Genomic DNA, 21,468 nt, shown 5'->3' with positions numbered 1-21,468 from the left:
TTCACCCCAACCTATTCAAAAATTCCTTCTTTAACCCCCCCCCTCCAAGAACTTCCGATTTTTTTTCAATCCTTTCTTACTTTCGGGCTTCTTCAACCTAAGTATTTACCAAACTAGCCTGTTACATTTAGAGGATCTTCCTTTCAAAATTCTTCCTAAGAGCTATTGAGTAATTCGAATAAATATATTTAAAAGTAAAAAAATTACCGTCACAAAATTATATAAAAATTACCTTTTATACCTTTTTTATTACCGTCATAAAAGTATGAAAAAAATTACCGTCACAAAAGTATATAAAAAATTACCTTTTATACCCTTTTTTATTACCGTCATAAAAGTATGAAAAAAATTACCGTCACAAAGCACATTTCCCTGCACATAAGTAAAACTCTAGTAAAGGTCACAAAGCAAAATGACCGTCGATAAGCACAATTACCGTCACAAAGCACAAAAGTGAAAATTCTATTATAGGTGAGTATTAATCCGTAGACAGGCGCATTGTGGTTTAAATTGAGAAGCTAAACAATTACTTTCATACACTTTACCGCAATCTTGTAATTACACATGTGTCTTTTAAGCCAAACAGACCAGAACTGATTTGATTACTGGTAAGAGCTTTGGGCATCAACAGAACATAGACCTCCAGTGCCAAGATCCGTAAAATTTAGCAGCAAATACGATCGTTGTTCAAGTAACTCACAGCAAAATTTCTGACAGCTAATCCCAATCAAATTTAGGCAAAATCAAACAGCTCATACTTACGGAGTGACAAAATGTATCAATGAAACAGTATGGGTCTTGCTGAAAAAAAAAATCCCACCAAATCGCCTAGTAATTAGGCTGATAAAAATAGATTCTGGTAAGTTTATTCGACCCCCCCCCCCCTCCCATGGTAGCTTGATCAGGTATACATGTTACTGTGATTGTCCAAAATCTGGTAAATGTCAATATTCACCGGTGAATGTCCAAAACTCCTTCTTCTCTGCTTGGATTCAATTAGCTTCGCGTCTTATGCAAGCTTTGATGGTAAAAGTTAAAGTTGGGTTAGGTTAAACTGGGTTAAATACCTAATCTGACCCAACTTTACCTGTCAGCATCAAACCTTGCAGAAAACTGAAAAAAGTTGACAAACAACGCTGACTAAATCTAAGGAGAAAATAAAGCTATTTCGGACACTCCCCGGTGAATGTCGACATTCACCAAATTTGGACATTCACGGTAACATATGCACTTAAACATGCTAACCTTTGAACATGCCTCTCACTTACTTTGATCGCCTCTTACTTTGATCAAATTTGGCAAAGATACAATTATCCCTTTTGGTAAATTACCTAACGACTAGAATACAAGTACCCCTCACCCTCCAAAATATGGGTCAGACTAATCCTGAGCCCATGAAAATTTAAATGTTGGGGCCAGCCAGAAGCCCCCTTCTCTTAACACGTATTTTTCATGAACAGCCATTTTTAGTTGAATGAATTTAAAAGGAGAAATACACCTCCAGGCAAAACAGAAATTTTAAACAAGTGAGTTGCCCTTTTTTTTCTTTTGTTTCAGTGTACCATTTGTTTGGTTAAACTTATTTTAATAAATTTTTTACTTGGTATTTTTTGTACGTTTCTTTAGATACTATTTATTGAATTCTTATCTTAACGGCACAATGCGTATTGACCATTTGACATAGTATTTTCCTCCTTTCTTTATTTTTTATGCTACACTTAACTTTTTATCTTTTAAGCTATACCTACTTGGTTTTTTGTTTTGTGTTTCGATTAGTTACTGGTTCAGTGTTCTTGTTTTGGTTCTTTTGCTTGACGCATGAAGCAAGTTTGACTCTCTCAGCGCTTGTGATAATTCTAAGAATGATTATACCTTATCTTTAGTTCAGTCGGTAAAATAGGGAGCTAAATGAAAAACGAATTTTTGACATTTTGACATAAGCACAATAAGAAATTCAGCTTGAAGACGGAGTCCAATCTCCGCCAAGCACCAACAGGGATGGGTCCATAAAACCTTGTCATTGGAGTATCAGCTAGAAGAGACCTTTTTTGAAAATTGGGCATATGTTGGGCACTGTTTGATACCCTTCTGCTACACTTCTGATTACGCTACCTTCTGTTTTTGGCTTGAACATTGCAAATACTTATTTTCTAAAATAAGCTGAATTTAGATAAAAAATTGAATGTTGTAGTTTGTCAAAATGGCAAAACTTACCCCCTTCATGTCAGCAGAGGAGATAAAACATATAACGATAAATTAGGACTGCTTTCTGCGGTATCCGTTCAACATACTATCTCATTTTTTTCTGAGTGCCAGAAAGAATATTTAGAAAATTAATAGAGAGACTTTAAAACTTTATGAACGATTTTATAGAGGTCATGACAAATTTCCTACCTGACGTAAAAATATCAGCACGAAGACATTATGATCATATCATACTGTCTAGGATTCTTAGAACGTATATGTGAATAACAACAAATATGTAGAAATTCCGTTTTTTAGGGTTTTCGTTACTATTGGGTCTAGTCACTCATCACTTAGAGTTCGTTACCACGAACTGTTTGAAAAAAATGAGATAAACTGAGACTCGCTCAACAGAGGATAGCTTACTATTTCAACGTATGATATCAATGATTGCGGTAGAGATCAAGTTTACGGACAAAGCAGCGTCAGATCTAGCCAATAGGAACCGAAAATAAAAAGTCACGTCTTGAAAAAAAAAATGTCATGTCATAGAGAATTGCCGTTTAAAGCTGCTTAAGATATGAGAAATACAGTCCCCCGGCTTGAGCAACAAGGAAGGTCCCTTTTTGCATGAGAAGCATTGACGTGTCTCAATCCTTTTCTGTTTTCTCCGTCGCCACTAGTGGGGCACTGAAACATCACAGAGATGTATAAAGGTTCACATAAAAGAAAAGCGCCACATTTAGTACCTTTCTTAAGTAATAATAATAATATTAAAACAAAATCCGAGTTTTAATAAATCTTAGCAGTGGCCCTCCAACAATACTTATTAACAATACTTATTAATTAAATGAAAAAACAAAATGAAAAAATGGCAAATCTTTCCGGCCTTAAATCGTCTATGTTGAATTCCAAACATGAAATCTTGGTAAAGAGACTTTTGACGTAGATAAATTTTAGAGAATAAGATAATAATAATAAAATGAAAAAAATGAAGGAATGGAATGAAATTAGTCAATATTAGAGATCATAATGTAGAAACCAAAAGCTAACTGTGATATATCTTCACGTAAAATTTAAAATAAAATTAATTGTAAATTTTTGACTTTTAACATGAAAATGTAACCCAAACTCTCACAAAAAAGTCACCAAAATAAATATTGATATTTTAGCAAAATAAATATTTTATAGGTTAGGGAACAAGACATTAATAATTCAATGAAAAAAAAATATAATGCAGTAATAGAAAAAATTGAAAGAACAAAACATGAACAGAGGATGCATTAAACTTGAACACTGACGAACTTGAAGTTTGACAGAAAAAATTAGCAAAGAAGTCGGTCTATGACAAATGAAAAAAAAAAGAAAAAGAAAATATATTTCTCTTTTTTGTTTCCAATTTGAATCCAAAACTTGAAATCTTGGTGGAGAAACTTCTGACATGAAAAGAGGACAAAAAAACTTACTTTAAAATCCTCGAATCCAAATATGTCTAATATTGATATAGATAATTGCTTCGGTCCTTTACTAACAATAGTATTAACTCTACTGACTAGCCAAGAAAACAGTGAGCTATAAAGGGCTTTTGCAATGGCGTCCCTGGCGTCCAATGCCTGGTCAATATTCAGTGGTGTGAACATACGCTCATTTCGGGCTTCCTGGAAATAAATAAAATATAACAACGAAAGTGATTGGATAAGTAAAAACTAAACGAATTGAATACAGACTAAATTAATTCACGATAATTTTACTTTACATAATTGGTAAGCAACCCCATCACCCATCCAATCTCTAATCTGAAAACAATCACATGATGCTATATAAAATCTATAATAAATCTACAAGAATAGAGCGAAAAAATGTTCGCTCAATTATGTCTGCTCTAATTGATTCCTCTTATTTATCATTCTCTAAAGTACCTACTCATTGTGCTCACTGTGCCCACCCACTGTCCACTAATCATAATTGAGTCTACCCATTCATTTTTAGTATCTGCTTGAGCATGCTGTAAGAAGTATTCTGCCACAAAGAACTTACATTTGGAGCATGGAAACTAGGATATAGAAAATATTTCCCAGAATATGTTTACAATCAGTCAGTATGTTTCTGGATGCTGAAGAGAGCCTGTGTGTTTTTTTTCTATTTTTATGCTTAAAACCTGAAGGAAAGCGTGTTTCTTTTATAAAGATTGCATATCATGGGTGTTACATCTATATGTTGCATGTGAAATTTTCACATGCCCCAGGTAATTGAAAAAAAAAGTTTTCTAAGCTGTTCTCAACGGGAGTATAAGTATAAACATAAAGATCAGGGGTATCGAAATGCGAGTGAACAAATATTCCATTACTGGTCCATTCTTTGAATAGAGCTCAGCAAACGATTTTTGGCAATTTTTTTTATTTTGGCAATTATAAATATATATATATATATATATATATATATATATATATATATATATATATATATATATATATATATATATATATATATATATATATATATATATACTAACAGAAGATATATATATATATATATAAATATATATATATATATATATATATATATATATATATATATATATATACTAACAGAAGATGGTTGGAAGTTTCGAGTAAAGCTTCTTTTGAAGAGGGGGGGGGGTATTAATTCTCTTTGTTCCTCAATAAAGAGTGTACGCCACAGTTTTCCTTTCATATGCTTCTCTTCAGACAAATAGAAGAAAATAATAGTAAGTAGAATAAGAGCGACAAGACCAAACAACATACCGGTACTTGGGAGTGTTGATATGCTTGCACAAAAAAAAATCCACAAGGAAACATTGGATAAATCAAAAAAGTTAAAACATAAGGAGAAAGAAATACAAGAGAGAGGGAGAGAGAGAAAAAGAGACAGATAAGAAGAGAAATAAAGACTAGAGAGGACTAAATGGAGAGATTTTTTGATACCCTTACAAAACGACAAGGTCAGTTTACAACCAACGTTAGAAGCAAAGTGGTATAAACCCCATGCATTTAAAATTATGAAACAAAGGCTAAAAGTCTTGAGAGAATAGAAGAAATAATTTAACTAATTTACTTGATAACTTTTTTGTTTGCAAATAGCACGATTAAGCTTTTGATACTAAAGGTGAAAAGCAATTATTTTGTTTTGGAGGGGTAGCCTATCTCAATAAGGTGAAACTTAAGTACCCTCAATCTTGCAAATACGTTGGAATTTTGAGGATGTTCATTCTGGGGAACTAAATTTCCCCCAAAAAAATCTTGATAAATATGTTTTTCCCTATGTTATACAACGATGGTGCAGAAAACATCCTAATATACGAATGCTTTTACTTGTTGGCACATTCATTTAAAGCAGTATATTTACGAAGTTGACCTTAGCAGAATTCAGGGTTATAATTGAGAGAAAGATTGAGATTGCTAAGATGCGTTCTGCGGATGAAGGTCGACACATTGTCAAAGATAGTCCTTTTTGCCCAACAATCTAGGACCAACCGAAAAGCAGGTCGTCCCCGTATGGGGTGAGGAGGTCTAAGGAAGGATTTAAGGGAACTTGAAACTTCTTGGGAGGGTGTAAAGAGGGAGGCTTTAAATAATTTGTGACGGAGAGGGAGCGTGCAAAGTTGGCCTCAAGCGGTCTAGTACTGCAGTGAGTTGTTAGTAGTAGTAACAGCAGTAGTAGTAATGTGAACAAGTTCATTTGTCGCTGGTGTTTTTGAGGGTGGGGATGTCATAAAAGTTTGATACGTTCGAAAAGATACTCCCAAAAATAAAGACAAAAAAAGAGGCAACACATTGCCTGCCACAAGGGACTAAATAAGTTTTTATAAAAGGCAAATTCAAGTGTATGTACAAATCAAACCCCTTCAACCACAGAAGCCTCGTATTACCAAAAAGTGTCCCAAGAATACCAATATTTAGTAAAACCTTTACCCAAACAACGTGTTATTAAATGTATTATATTAAAAAAAATGTATAACAAAATGTGTCTATTTTGTTTTTTTGCCAAAATTCTTTAGGAAGGCTAAAATTCTTCAGCCATATATGTGTTTATTTTGCTGAACGAAACACCAATTTTTTTTTTAGCCGTTTAATATTTTCCAATGCAAATTTCCATTCTTTTGGGGCATTAGGTAAGTTTCTTTTCTGCTTGACACATTTGTAAACAAAGGAAGTAAATACTTCAGATAATTGAGTAAAAAACCTCTTCCCCTTCTTTAGCAAAAGATTTACTTGGCAGACAAAAAAAATAGAAAAATTAGATTTTGGATAATTTCAATCTTCTGATTTGCTTTTCGAAGCAAGAAAATACAATGCAGCGATTAAAAATTGCAAAGAAAATCTTAAAAATTATTTTTATCAACTTATTTCTGCATTAAAAACCAATACGGAATCCTTTTTTTTACCATATCTGCTCCTTGTTCTGTGGAAATTGTCTGATTGACCTTCGAGTGCCTCAGTAATCTAAACAGTAGCGAAATGAGAGCTTTACTTGCACACCGTAATGGCGAAACCGACTTAGCTTTACATCTGATAGTCTCGGCTTGGGAAAATTGTTGTTAGATTGATATTGACAAGAGAACAAGACCTGACTACACCTGGAAGGTGAGTTTAAATTCCTACTGTACGGTGTTTATGACCAGTATTATTAGCACTTTCAATTATTTCACTCTTGACTTTAAAACAACCTAAGAATTTCACTTGTTTTAAAATTGATAAATGAGCAGCAGATGAGTGCTGATTGGGTTAATTTTGTATTTCTTTTCTCATCGTTCATAAGTTGATTTTTTCCTTGTTTGTTTTTCATTTCCCTTTTTCTTTTTTCTTAGCTCTGCTTCTTTTAGTGTTTACAAACTGGCGTTTTAACGTTAATTTATGGAAATTGGTTGATTAAGACAATTGAGGCATGGACAATTTTTCAAATAGCTTGGTAATTCTTTCAGTATTGACGCTACTGCCACCTGCCACCCCACCCCCCAACGATGCCCATGATATCTATTGAACAGCAAACTGGCATTTGATGTTAACATACGGCTTCTGGATCATCTATTCTTGATGGATTTATAGATACTAATAAAGATGGCACTACAATCTGGTTTATACAGCCGTAAATAGCAGTAAAAGTGTAATTTCATACACACGGCATATCATATCATACATACATGATGTTAACATACGGCTTCTGGATCATCTATTATTGATGGATTTATAGATACTAATAAAGATGGCACTACAATCTGGTTTATACAGCCGTAAAAGTGTAATTTCTCTTTTTTCTTTAATATATCCCACCAGTAGTTTCAGTTTTTAGTAATCAGTCTTAAAAAACAAAACAAATAAAAATAAAACGAACAAATTGTTACCTAACAATCTATGTGTTACCATTCCTGCTACTCAACTACCAGTGCTAATCAAGCTGCCCAAACCCAACATACCCAAGCTCCACCTAGCCCAAAATAATCAGTAAACAAACCAACCTCTTACTCAAGTAGCAGTGCTACCCAGCCAAAAAATTGACTATCTTCTTGTTCAAGAGGAGGTTTATAACCCACAGTTGAGAGTGATAATCTGAATTCTGTGTGGTAATTTGAGTAAAGGATCTTAAAAATTCTCAGCGTTTAAAGAATTGCATAGATAGATACCACCTATCTTTGGTAGGTATTGTAGCTAGGAAAAAAAGTTTTCTTCGTTTCTTTTAACCTTTCTTACCCAAAAACTGAATATTTTTAAACAGTTCATTTCCATGAGGGAAGGGGTGTTAAGCCAGGGTGCTTTTGTTAAACCATATTACGATTTTTTCATAATTAGTAACACCCCTGAAATTGTCCCTGACGCTGCAATTGTACTCATAGTTTACTGCACAGCTTTTTTGGTGGTGGGGGGGAATCAGAGGGAAGAGGGATAGTAGAATACTTCGAAAAGGACGTGGATATCTATCTATCTATAGTGTGTCATGTTTATCAAAACTCACAAAAAATATAAATAAGAAGAAAACTGTAAAAATCTGGAGGTTACAGAGGGAGGAAGGGGAGGGTAAAGGTAATCTTTTAGTTTAGAAAGCCTACCGTTGTTTTTGTCGTTAGAGCTCTCATAATACCATCTATTGACAGTTGTAGGAGATGACCCGCCCACTTAATCTCCGCATCTGAACCAACTTCGACTCCTTCTTGGCCATGCTTCAATGGCTTTCGATGGAAGTAAACGTTACCAAAATGTAAAACTGGAAATAAAAAAATAATTTTAAAAGGAACTTAAATCTCCGTAATAGCGCCTAAAATTAGTAAAAGACAAGGAATAGAATAACAGTTTTTGAAACAAATAAAGAGAATTAGAGGAGAAATTAGAATAATTAAAAAATTAGAAAAATAAAGAGAAAATGGAATAAGATAATAAGTTACACGGATAAAAGAACAAAAAAAAAATAAAGCAATACAAATGAACAAAGAAATAAGCTAATAAAATAAAATGAAAATAGCATTAAACAAGGGCATATCTATGGGTTTTGTTCAGGGGGGGGGGTACAAAACACCCTATACAGCCCTTCCAAGGTAAAACTTCCTGTAATCTTAGAGTATAATATCCTTCCTCTGGAAAATCACCCCTACTAGCACAATAATAATTGAACCCATTTCTGCTTTGTATAAGGTATTCAACTTTTGGGGAGAGAGCCAAAAATGTTACTACGAGAGGAGAGGGATTTCAACTCAATAGAGATTCTCCCTCGGCAATTTACGTCAATTTTCAGGACAATTTCCGAAATGTCAAATATTTCCTAGTTTACCTTTATAAGAGGGGTGTTACAGTCCCTCAAGTTCTTGCAATTCAAGTACTTGTCCTAATTCTCTTTTTACAGCCATTTTTGTTCCTCTTGGCTGTCAGAAATCACAAATAGATTATGCATGCAATGACTACCAATTACAATAGGTCAAATGTTCACGGCCAGAGATCGTGTTAATAATTATTTAGAAGAGCCAATATTGCCTACACTGTATAATTTGAATAATAGTTATCTGCATTTTCAAGTTACTAATAATACTGTAGGAAGTAGACAATTAGTTACTAATCTTCTAACTATTCGTCAAATTTGAAAGGTTTGGAACTTCCATTGGAAATCCGAGAGATAGAAGCATATTTATATAAACTGAGGGATGAGAGACTTTCTTGAAATAACGGAAGGAGGAGGAGGGAGAGTAGAGGCGATTTACTAGATCAAGCTAGTTTTTGTGCACAGAAGAGTAGAGAGGGTGAGGAACAAACCAACCCGATTTGTTAAAAACAGCTGGAACAACTATACTCGAATGATCATTTTCCAGCTACCCACGTTTATAATATGGATGCAACTGGCTTATCAAATGTTAAAAAAAAAAAAAAAATGGGTGAAGGTACTGAGCCTTAGAGGGGCCTAGAAGTAACTATGTCACAGGAAAGAGGTAGATTAGACACAATGGTCGAAACTATGAATGCGACGGGGACCTTTACTCCTCCGTGCGTTAAATCTGAAAGGAATTGCATGCTGGAAAAGCTCTTGGATAATACTCTGCCAGGAACAAACACCGTTGCTGTTGCAAAGTTCGAAAATGTATGGATAGCCACAAAATTAGTCCTTGGCTAGTTTGACTCCATAAATACTTCTGAGAACGAACAGCTCTTCAACTCGTGAAAAATCATAATAGTCACATGAGCTGCGAAATTATTTCTGCTGCAAAAGAAATCGGGTTGCAAGCACTTACATTCTCTCCACCTGCATCAAATAAGTTATAGCCCCTTAATGTAACCGTCTGTTACCACCAAAAGTTATTTCTATCAACCTACTGAAAACTGGCCAAGAAACCACCCTGGGAGACAAGCCACAGAATTCGAGGTCTCTTAACTTCTTGGGTACCTCCCTAAAAGCTTTCAGATCATTGCACATGAGTGGCTTTTCTAGGCCAGGGAATCATCCCTTCAATCCAGATGTCTGCCAAGAATCTGACTTTCTGCCATCTATGACTCCTATCGGCAATCCCAAGTCTAAAGTGTGTGTCGGATGGTAAGCATTAACAGCAGAGTTGCGCAGGTGAGGTGAGCAACTCTTCAGTACCGGGTCCGCCATGCAGGCAGCCAGTGCATCAGATTCGGAAAGGTGATAATTCTGTTAATGTACTACCAAAGGGGAGAACGTTACGACGGGAATTACTACAAAATGCTTTGACAAAAACTGCCAAACGTCCATCTGAAATATGATCCATCACCAGAATACAAGCAGTTAGTGTATCCGTCGATGGGCTAGAGAATATTGTATGACTGTTAGAAAAAATAACAGAGGAGGTTACCACAAGAAGTGATTTACTCACAAAACTGATTAACTTTTAGTTTCATAATAGTGCTTCATTTCTGGTTTGAAGGAGGATGGATCGTGTTCAGCTCAGATCATAAGATTCTAGAATAAATCTTAGAGAAGCGGTCAATGGTAGCAACTGAGATAGCCGAAATTCGAGAGAAGCTCTGTGAAGATGCAATAAAAAACGCAAAGCCTATGCAAAAACATGGGATATTGATACATCAATACGTGTAAGAATACTCCACAAAATGTCCAAAAAGTTCGCTAAAGATGCTGGCCTTTCGGCAAAAAGTGAAATTTCTCGCGTTATGAAAAGGATTCTTGATTGTCTCCAAAAAGAAATATGTACACGATTAAGTGACCCTCAATTCGAGTTTGGATTCCTACTGTTATCAAACAAGGAAAATGATAATAACGACCTTGAAAAAAATTGTAAGGACTAGGATAAATATTATAATACATATTTCAATAGAATAAATCTCTTTATTGAAATATGTGACTTCAAAATCCCCAGTGGAAAAAAAACTGACACTAAAACTCAATTAACATTTCTTACTTTCCTTTCATAATCTCGTATAGAGAAGGTATCTTTCTAAACCTGAGAGTGGCACTTCAAATACTCTTCAAAATTATATAAGTGGCAAGGGGCTTTTTTAACGTAGAAATAAAAGAATTTGAAATAGTCAGCTTTGACGGTATTATTGATAAATTCACTTCATCAAGAGCAGCGGAAAGTTTAGATTGTAATTAGTTTTATTAAAATATGATAATCACATCTTTATTAAATACAAGTATTTTCCAAAATTAAAGCTGTAAACGAATTTTCTCATACTCATGACCTATCTGGATCTTGTTTTTTGGGAGGGGGCCAAAAAAAATACTACGGTGCCAATTTTCCCGAAAAAATACGGAGCAATTTTCAAAAAAAAATAGATATATACATTAACAATTATAGCCCGTTTAAAGAGAGTAAATAGATATTTACGTTTTATTGTTTTAAAAACGTGTCTTTTTAAAATATTCTGTATAAATATTTAAAATAAAGAAATCTATTTCAAAATCTAGTTTTGTTTCTCAACTAAATTTTTTGTCTCAACTATAAAGCCTACCGTGAGCCTATGATTTTGTTTGTTTATGAATTTGCGGGTAAATTTTTACACATAATATCATATAAAGATCGAATTGGGGGAGGGTGCACTAAAAAGAAATTGTGCCCCGGGCACGAGTATAGCTTACTAAAGCATTGAATCAACCCACATCAGCTCCAAAGTGACATTTGTTTAAATTATTTAAAAATTTGAGAAATAGTTTGACTTCTTTGATGTTTTCTCTCCTCTTCTTTTCATGGCTTTGTCTTTATTTTTCCCTTTTTATACAGGATTGATTGGAATTTATTTAATTTTATTTCTATAATTTAATTAATGTATTTAACTTTTTTCTTCTTTTTTTTCTTTTTATTGAGTGAGTGATATTTTAATCGGATGATTATCCCCCGACTACGAATAGTACTCCCAACCAAAGGCAGATAATCAGGAGATGTTGGCAAAGATTCTTTCTTGTATGATTTTTTCTTTTATTTAGTGAAGAAAAAATTTCTTTCTTTCTTTAATACTATTTATTCAATGTGTTATGAATTAATTATAAATAGATCTTATCTTATTTTAGTATAATGTTTGTACGGAAATGGTTTCTTAGCAATCTAGAAGATCAAGTAAAATCATTTTTCGCGATATTACGAAAAGAGAAATCACCAATGCAACAGCACAAACACATTGAAAAAAAAAGAGAGAAGGTGAAAAGGAAGACTGTTTTCCTAAATTAGTGATTAATATAGATCAGCACTTGAATGAGGCCTTAACCCTACTCATCCATACAATCACTTAAAATAGTAATATTAATCCCATTTTGCTTATAGATTCCTATTAGGCACCTAATCACCAAGGAGGCATTTCATCCTTTTTATTTCTATTATTATTATTATTTTTACTCATTATCAAATACACAAAATGTCATAAACAGAATAGAAAAAGAAGAAAAAAAGACATCAAACAAAAAGGACAAAACCAAAATCATGATTATAGCACGGTTAATACAAAATAGCACCATTATATCACATTAATTAAGCCTTAGTCGTTTTAATTTTGATTAAATGAAAAAAACAAGTTTTTTTTTAACTGAAAGTAAGGAGCAAAATTAAAACTTAAAACGAACAGAAATTACTTCGTATATGAAAGGGGCTGCTTCCTCACTAGCGCCCCGCTCTTGACGCTAAAGTTTGACTCTTTCTCTCAACTCTTCTTTTAAAACAGTAAAAAACTTTAGCGTAAAGAGCGGGGCGTTGGTGAGGAAGCAGCCCCTTTCATATACGAAGTAATTTCTGTTCGTTTTAAGTTTTAATTTTGCTCCTTACTTTCAGTTAAAAAAACTTGTTTTTTTCATTTAATTTCTGAACGTTTTTCAATCAATGCATGTTTTGAATTTGGCTCTCCGCAGAGGAATAATTAAAGCGAAATTTGCATATTCATTGAATTTTTTTTTGCTAAATGGCTTTCTCATAATTTTGATCGAATGATTTTGAGAAAAAAGAGCGGGGGAGGAAGCCTAGTTGCCCTCCGATTTTTTGGTTAATTAAGATAAAGGCAACTAGAACTTTTAATTTTTTACGAATCTTTTTTTTTTTTTGTAAAAGATATACGTAACTTATAAATTAGCTTACGTAAAGAAGTTTTGTATTCTTATGTTTTATTACATATATGAGGGGGTTCGCCCCCTCGTCAGTACCTTGCTCTTTACACTAAAGCTTAAATTTTGTTCCAATTCATTAAGAATGACCCTCTGAATCACCAAAGCCGTAAAATAAATAGTTGAAATTACTAAAAATACTTTAGCGTGAAGAGCGGGGTATTAGGAGGAGATGAGCCCCTCATATGGGTACTAATTTCTGTTCGTTTTAAGTTTTAATACTGCTCTTTACTTCCAGCTGAAAAAAAACTTTTCATATTTCTTTTTTCTTTGTTTTTTTTTTTAAATAAAGCTAGTAAATCCTGCGCTCCCTTCATGGAAATTTTCTTCCACCATGAAAAATTCCTCGATGGAAAGCTGCCCCAGCCTATCCCCCTATTCTCAACCCCTCACCCAACCAAAAATCCTACTGAAAACGCCTGCACACTTCCCAGTAACCATAACCATAAGTAAACACTGGTCAAAGTTTGTAACTTGTAGCCCCTCCCACGGGGACTGTGGGGGAGTAAGTCGTCCCCAAAGACACAGTTATAAGGTTTTTCGACTACGCTGAATAAAATAGCTATCTCAGAATTTTGATCCGTTGACTTTGGGAAAATAATTAGCGTGGGAGGGGGCCTAGGTTTTTTTTTGGTCACTTAAAAAGGGCACTAGAACTTTTCATTTCCGTTAGAATGAGCCCTCTCGCAACGTTCTAGGACAACTGGGTCGATACGATCACCCCTGGAAAAAAAACAAACAAAAAAACAAACAAACAAATAAACACGCATCCGTGATCTGCCTTCTGGCAAAAAATACAAAATTCCACATTTTTGTAGATAGGAGCTTTAAACTTCTACAGTAGGGTTCTCTGATACGCTGAATCTGATGGTGTGATTTTCGTTAAGATCCTATGACTTTTAGAGGGTGTTTCCCCCTATTTTCTAAAATAACGCAAATTTTCTCAGGCTCGTAACTTTTGATGGTTAAGACTAAACTTGATGAAACTTATATATATAAAATCAGCATTAAAATGCAATTCTTTTGATGTAACTATTGGTATCGAAATTCCATTTTTTAGAGTTTTGAATACTATTGAGCCGGGTCGCTCCTTACTACAGTTCGTTACCACGAACTGTTTGATAGAAGTGTGTCCGCAAAAGCTAAAAAAGTTTTCTTCTTTGATTATCCACTAAGTTATGAGTGGGTTGTGAGATTTTGACTTGACGTATGTCACGTGTGCAAAGGGATGATAGCCCAAAAGCACTAACAACAACAACGCTTTGATAGAAAATAGTCTTAAAGCAAGGGTGTATCCAGGATTTTCTATCGGACGGAGTACACAAAAAACTTTTCAGAACACATCAAAAACTTATCTATATGTATTTGTGTTACTTTTTTACGAAAAGAGGGGGGGGGGGGTACTCAGACCCGGTAGCCCCTCCCTTGGATATGGCACGACTCGGCGTAAAGAGCGTAAGTAAGGAGCAACCTAGTTCAAAAGTAACCGAAACTCTAGAAAACAGAGTTTTGGTACCAGTAAATATGTCATAAGAATCAAATTTTTACGCTTACCGAATTTTTATGAATGTTTTGCCCATCAAAGGTTCCGAGCCTGAAAAAATTTGCCTGATTTTCTAAAAAGGGGGAAACTCCCTAAAAGTCACAGAATCTTAATGAAAATCACACCATCAGATTCAGCATATCAGAGAACCCTACTGTACAGGTTTCAAGCTCCTATCTGAAAAAAATGTAAAATTTTGTATTTTTTGCCAGAAAAAAGATGACGGATGCGTGTTTTTTTTCTAGGAGTGATCGTATCGACCCAGTGGTCCTATAATGTAAGAAGGCTCATTCGAACCGATATTATAAATTCTAGTGCCCTTTTTAAGTGACCAAAGAATTGGAGGGCAACTAGACCTCTCCCACACCCCTTTTTTCTCAAATGGTCCAATTAAAATTTTGACATGGCAATTTTGTTCAGCGTAGTTGAAAGGCCAAATAACTATGCCTTTGGAGATATCATGACCCCCCACAGCCTGTGAGGAAAAGTCTTTAAGTTACAAAATTTACCCACTGTTTACGTATAGTGTTTGTTACTGGGAGGTATGCATACATTTTTCGAAGGGGGGGGGACGAATTTTATGCTCGTGGGATTTTTTTAAGGGGGATAATTTTCCGTGGGAAAGGAAGTTTCCAGGGGGTGAATTTTTCAGGGGAAATTATACAATAGGGGAATCTGCCAGAATTCCTATACGAAATTCGTGTTATGTCTTGCTTTTTCAGTGCCGACTCGATTTTCCGCGTGAAGTTGTTAAGAGTAATTGTCCGGGATAAATTTTCACCAGGATCGAATCGTCTAGAGAATAAATCCGTAGGGAGGAGGGATTTATCCGTGGAAGTGTAGCCAAATTCCCTGGCATTATTTAAAAAAACGATCAGAAATTAAAAAAAAATTCAACTGAAAGTAAGCGGCAACATTAGAGTTTAAAACGAACATAAACTATTACGTATATGAGTGGGGTTGTTCCTCCTTAACACCTCACTCTTTACGCTAAAGTTTAAATTCTGTCCCCATTTTTTAAGAACGACTCCCAAACACTGTTCTTTTGATTAGAACAACAAGGAGCTTTTTTAAAAGTACAAATAAACTGTAGCGTAAAGGAAAGGTTTTGAGGACGAGCAAACCTCCTTATATAAGTAATAATATTTTGAGCTTTAAATATGTCCTTTCCAAACTTAATTCACTTTAAAACTGAACCCGCCGTTGAAGGGTCGAAACGACGGACCAGCCCCAAACGCATTTGGCTAGTAGGTAAAAAAATCAAACTTGTGGGGCAAAAAAGCGTGATTTCCCCGCTATGTTACCTATTATGTTTTAAACATCGATCTAGGTCATTAGGTTGAACTAGGTCTAGGTCATTAGGTTAGCAAATTGTGTCAAGGTAGGTCAGCAGGCCTGACCTGAGGAAATTGAGGGTGCCACAGCACAGCATACTAAAATGCTTTTATATTTTGATGTTGAACAAATTAAAGATGTAAAACATTTTTATCTGCTAGTTAAAAAAAAAACTTAGTAATAAACATTGTTTAACCTAGGGACGAGCGTTATTATTTTTTTTTTTTGGGGGGGGGGGTAATAATGAAAAAAATCGACAATTTGAAAAGTCAGTGCCCAGAAATTGAAGAAAATTAAAAAAATTTGGCATGGACGAAGAATTTCTCGAAAAAGACATTGGAAATTTTAAGAATTTAAGAATTTTTCGTGAGGTGGGGGGGGGTGTGAGGTCAATAGTAAAAAAGCATTTTTCGATAATTCAAAAAGGGCAGTGCCCAGAAATTGAAGAAAATATAAAATCTTAGGGAAAGGGTGAAGAATCTCTTGGGAAAAAGATGTATTATAAATACCTGCTGCTAGAATTCTAAAAATCGTGTCCTGTTCCTCCATGGTAAAACCGAGAACTTGCATAGCAGAAAGTAATGATTGAAAATCTTCACAATCGTCCTTTGAAGCCATGGTCGTACTACCACCCTAGAAAAACGACACTAAAGTATAAGGCCATGGTTGTGTGAAAAAATTCAAAAGGCTAGTTGGGTGCAATCTACACTCTTATTTTAGCCTCGTCATCATCATCATAATTCGAAAATCCCATATTTCACAAGGTATTGGTAGCTTGGGACACCTCAAACATTAATATTGGCCTTTCCTTTGATCCTTGCCCCTACCCATATTTTGTTGTCATTCAATCTCCTAAAAAATGAAGAAAAAAGCCAAATATTTCTTTGATATATTTCGTTGGTACACCTACAAGCAGAAGTCCGACCTTTAGAGTGAATAAGAGCTTCAAAGACGAGAAAGCTTATCGTTTTTCAAATTACCATAACTTTTCAAAATTATAATTTACAGCTATTCAAGAGGACTTTCTAAGAAGCTAACAAAGCAAAACTTCATTTTGACGCCATAGCATTAATAAAAATGAGCTATAATGATCTATTTATTAACTATTTATAAGTTATTATGAGTATTGTAAGCTATTCATTATCATCCTTTTCCTCAAAAGTGTTGTTTTATTGTTTTTAGTTTTCTTTTCGTTTATTTCTTACACTCTTCTGTTTATTCATGTATGTATACAGGGCATAAATAAATTACTATTTTTGGCAGTAATCGTTATTTCAATTTCAGTCCACTTTAGTCTTTGTCAAACTATAAAATACTTTGTGTAAAACACTTGCATAGCCCAACGTCAACTTTCGACCTGTTTTATTCAAACGACAGAACATTATTAAAAAATTTTAATAATGTTTTTTAAAAATTATTTTTTAATAATTTTTTAACTATTAAAAATTTTGAAAGATACACAACCAAGTGTGTAACATCATCTCACAGTTAGACGTCACGGGTGTAAACAACGATTTGTCTTCAGGAGGAGATTAGCCGGCAAGAGAAAAGAAAAAGATCAAAACGAACATTTAGGTCACTAACAATTAAGGAGTTATTCTACAGTCTTATTACCTCGAGGGGTACGAGTTAATCAAGTATTTAAAAAAAAATTACGTTGAAATTCGCATTCTAGCCATGTATGCATTGTGCACTCAGTTCTAGCCCTCAGGGGGAGGGGAACAAATGAATTTTCCTCAGAGGGAGGGATACAGTACATTCTTATTCACCACTACCCTGGAAGAAGCATTCAAATGAATCACAGAGGAGAGTTACTGCCCTCCCCTAAGTGCAGAACTATGCATTCTAGCCAATGAACATCGAAGTTATACCAACTATGAAATTTGTTTATAAGAATTCAGGTCGAACTTGTGTTCACTTCTTAGAGAATCGCACCCCACCCTGTTTGTACAACAATATTATTCTAGCTGACAGATTTTGTAATAGAAAGCATCAAGGGATACTACCTCCTTCCCTACCCTCTAGCTACGCCTAAACTCTTTAAGCAATGAAAGATGTCTTTCCATCAGACTACCATCATTAGTTTGCAAGCGCAAGCGTAGTGACCTGATTTTTGGCTGGAAATGGCTTTTCATGAGCGAACAAAATAAATTATATAACTTATTATGTTAGGGGTATATGATAATCGATATTACAGACTAGTTAAACAAAACGAGCATAAACATAGCTAATATACCCTTGGCAGAGTTGTTTTTATATCTAGCCAAATGCAGCGGCGTCAAAACACAGAGACTAGGAGGAGGGCCAAAACTGTGCAATTCTGGTGTTTGTGTTCTCCAGTTTTCCCCATGAAAAAAAAATCACAGTTTAATCAAAATACCAAAAATGGTATTTTTCAAAATACGGGTGAAGAGGCGAAAAATCATGGAGGGTTGAGTAAGTGCCACCCTGTCCTTCCTCCCCCTAACTGATGCCACATGACCAACCTTACAGCAAAAATGAAAAAGAAAAACATTCAATATAATTGATATAAGGATTAGGGTTTTTAGAATTAGCTCTACGATTTTACTGGATAATTTTTCAGAAACGAGCTTGAGTTTCCTTCGCTTAACAGTTATACTTCATCTGTTACTGACCCATCGTAAGCTTTCCACGGTTTAGAGCAGTGGTTACCATTGCATTTCTAAAGTCCTGATGGACCCCCTCGTGATATTTAAATTTTGTTATTCAGAATTTTAAATGTATTCATCTGAAGGAAGCTTAAAAAGGTCATTGACAATTTATTTTAGGCCATTTAAAAAGGCCATAAAAGCTAAAAGGCCATTTTTAAGTCGAGAATGAAAAATCCTCCATATGCAGTTATGCAGTCTTTGGTAGCAGTAGTTTTTCAGAATAAGGCTATTAGATTAATAGGTAAGTATGGTCGTGGTACTGATAGCTTCGAATTATTATTTTGGAAAGCTTAATATTTAAGATTAGTGAAATAAGAGATTGTTAATTAGGAGTGTTTGCACTTCAGTGTTTGAATAATCTAGTTTCAGATTTTTGATAAGTATTTTTTAGCCGAAATTCACTTCATCACGATTATTCATCAGGTCTAGACTAGGAATACTGCAAGTCTTACATCTGAACCACGGGACTTGTTTCCAGATTTCTTTCATTAAGCAGAAAGTGTGCCACAACTTTACAACCGTATTAGAAAGCGTTTTTTTTTTTACGAATTTGGGTTTGATGAATTGGCATTGGCATATATATATATATATATATATATATATATATATATATATATATATATATATATATATATATATATATATATATATATATATATATATATATATATATATATATATATATATATATATATATATATATATATATATATATATATATATATATATATGTATATACATATATATGTATATACATATATATGTATATATATATATATATATATATATATATATATATATATATATATATATATATATATATATATATATATATATATATATATATATATATATATATGTATATACATATATATGTATATATATATATATATATATATATATATATATATATATATATATATATATATATATATATATATATATATATATTGTTTGTGTGTCTGTCTGTCTGTCGACTGACGTATTGTTTGTCCGCATATGGCGTCTAAATTATTTCATCATATACCAATTCAAAAACGAATGTATTCAAGCCGAAGTAGCTGAGTTGGTAAAGCGTTATGTTCCAGGTTCGAGAGGTTCCAGGCTCGAACCTTGGCTTTAGCATTAATACAAAAGAAGAAAAAAACTAAAAAAGGTAAAAATTACAAAAAAACTAAAAAGAAAATACTAAAAAATTAAAAAAGCTAAAAAACTAAAAAAACTAAAAAAAAAGGTACTGACGACCGGGACACAGTGACACAACTACAATGGGGACACCGGGGGCACAAGGGGATATATAAATGACGACCGGGACACTCAATGAGAAATTACAGACCGGGACACAAATGACGAACGGGACACAGGGAATATAAATGACGACCGGGACACTCAATGAGAAATTACAGACTGGGACACCGGGACACAAATGACGACTGGGACGTGTGTGTCGACTGACGTCATGTTTGTCGACTATAAATGATGACTGGGACACAGGGACACAACTACAACGGGGACGCCGGGGAGCACAGGGGGGATACATAAATGACGATGGGGACACAGGGAGTGTTTGATTAGCAATCACCATCAACAAAGCTCGAGGGGAATCATTAGAATAATGAGGTATAGATCTGAATACGGATTGTTTTTCCCATGGACAAATATATGTTGCATGTTCAAGAGTCGGTACGGTAAACCTGACAATCTATTTATATGTACGGACAATGGGACAGCGAAGAATATTGTATATTCGCAAGTTTTACGTAGTTAAAAACATATATATATATATATATATATATATATATATATATATATATATATATATATATATATATATATATATATATATATATATATATATATATATATTCTACACACAGAGTTATACAAAAATTTACCTGGTTTAAGTAGAAATATTTATCAGCAGAGGTAAGGCCATACTTCTCCTTATCCTCCTGTGTAAGTCCCCTCAAAAGCTCATAAAACACATGATAGTTCCTCTCTTCACCTGCTTGTGTGACGATTCGGGATTTTTCTAGTAGATACTCCGTGATTTTAGCTCCAGTAATGACCCCTCTGTTAAAAGAAAAGAAATGTAAATAGATAATAGGCTAACATCAATAGACTAACCATATTGGCCTGCACTGAATAGATAGTATACATTTCTATGAAATAAACTTTTAAAATGTAGATTTTCAAATAGAACATAAAAAGAAGATAAATTATGATACAGCGATTTTTCCCGGCTTGACGACCAATTTTACCAGTTGTCGCTATTTTCGCTATTTAATTGTACCATTGGTTTATTGGCCAATTTTAAATTGAGAAATATTTATTTCAAGGCGTTACTTTTTGAGCACATAACAGAGTTAAACAAAAACTATCAATCAAATAAAAACAAAGAATATTCTAAGGGTTTATACAAAGGCAACAAAAAATAAAAGACTCGGTAGTTATGATCTTGAGATACATCAACCTCGATTGGTCACATAGGTAAGGAAGAAGGGAGGGAGGGGAGCTCCAAGGTCATTTCCTATGATTTTTCTATTTGGTCCCTTCGTTTGGTTCCCCACATTTTGGAGTGACAGCCCTTCCACTCCTAAACATCGCCCCTCAGGAATTGAATTTCTGTCTAGGTCTCCGATGTGGATTTAAAATCAATTTATAGATCAGATT

The 21,468-nt window shown here is 34.1% G+C and overlaps 1 protein-coding gene across 2 annotated transcripts in view; it reads right to left on the bottom strand.

Moving 5' to 3' along the window:
* LOC136026549 (unconventional myosin-XV-like) overlaps positions 1–21,468 on the bottom strand; it is a 365,167-nt gene that overhangs the window by 265,411 nt on the left and 78,288 nt on the right. Inside the window, exons 1-4 of one of the 2 annotated variants that reach the window (XM_065703234.1) lie at positions 20,691–20,878; positions 16,633–16,756; positions 8,249–8,403; positions 3,651–3,842 (exon numbers count right to left, since the gene is read on the bottom strand). The exons of the other annotated variant lie outside the window; for it this stretch is intronic. Coding sequence (XP_065559306.1) covers positions 3,651–3,842; positions 8,249–8,403; positions 16,633–16,741 — 456 coding nt within the window. The 5' untranslated portion in view covers positions 16,742–16,756; positions 20,691–20,878. Of the gene's footprint in view, positions 1–3,650; positions 3,843–8,248; positions 8,404–16,632; positions 16,757–20,690; positions 20,879–21,468 lie in introns of those variants that run through there. 2 annotated transcript variants of the gene reach the window in all.

The sequence above is a fragment of the Artemia franciscana genome, chromosome 4 (assembly GCF_032884065.1).
Source record: "Artemia franciscana chromosome 4, ASM3288406v1, whole genome shotgun sequence".
NCBI classification, from domain to species: Eukaryota; Metazoa; Arthropoda; class Branchiopoda; order Anostraca; family Artemiidae; genus Artemia; species Artemia franciscana.
This window is presented reverse-complemented; position numbering and strand designations above follow the sequence as displayed.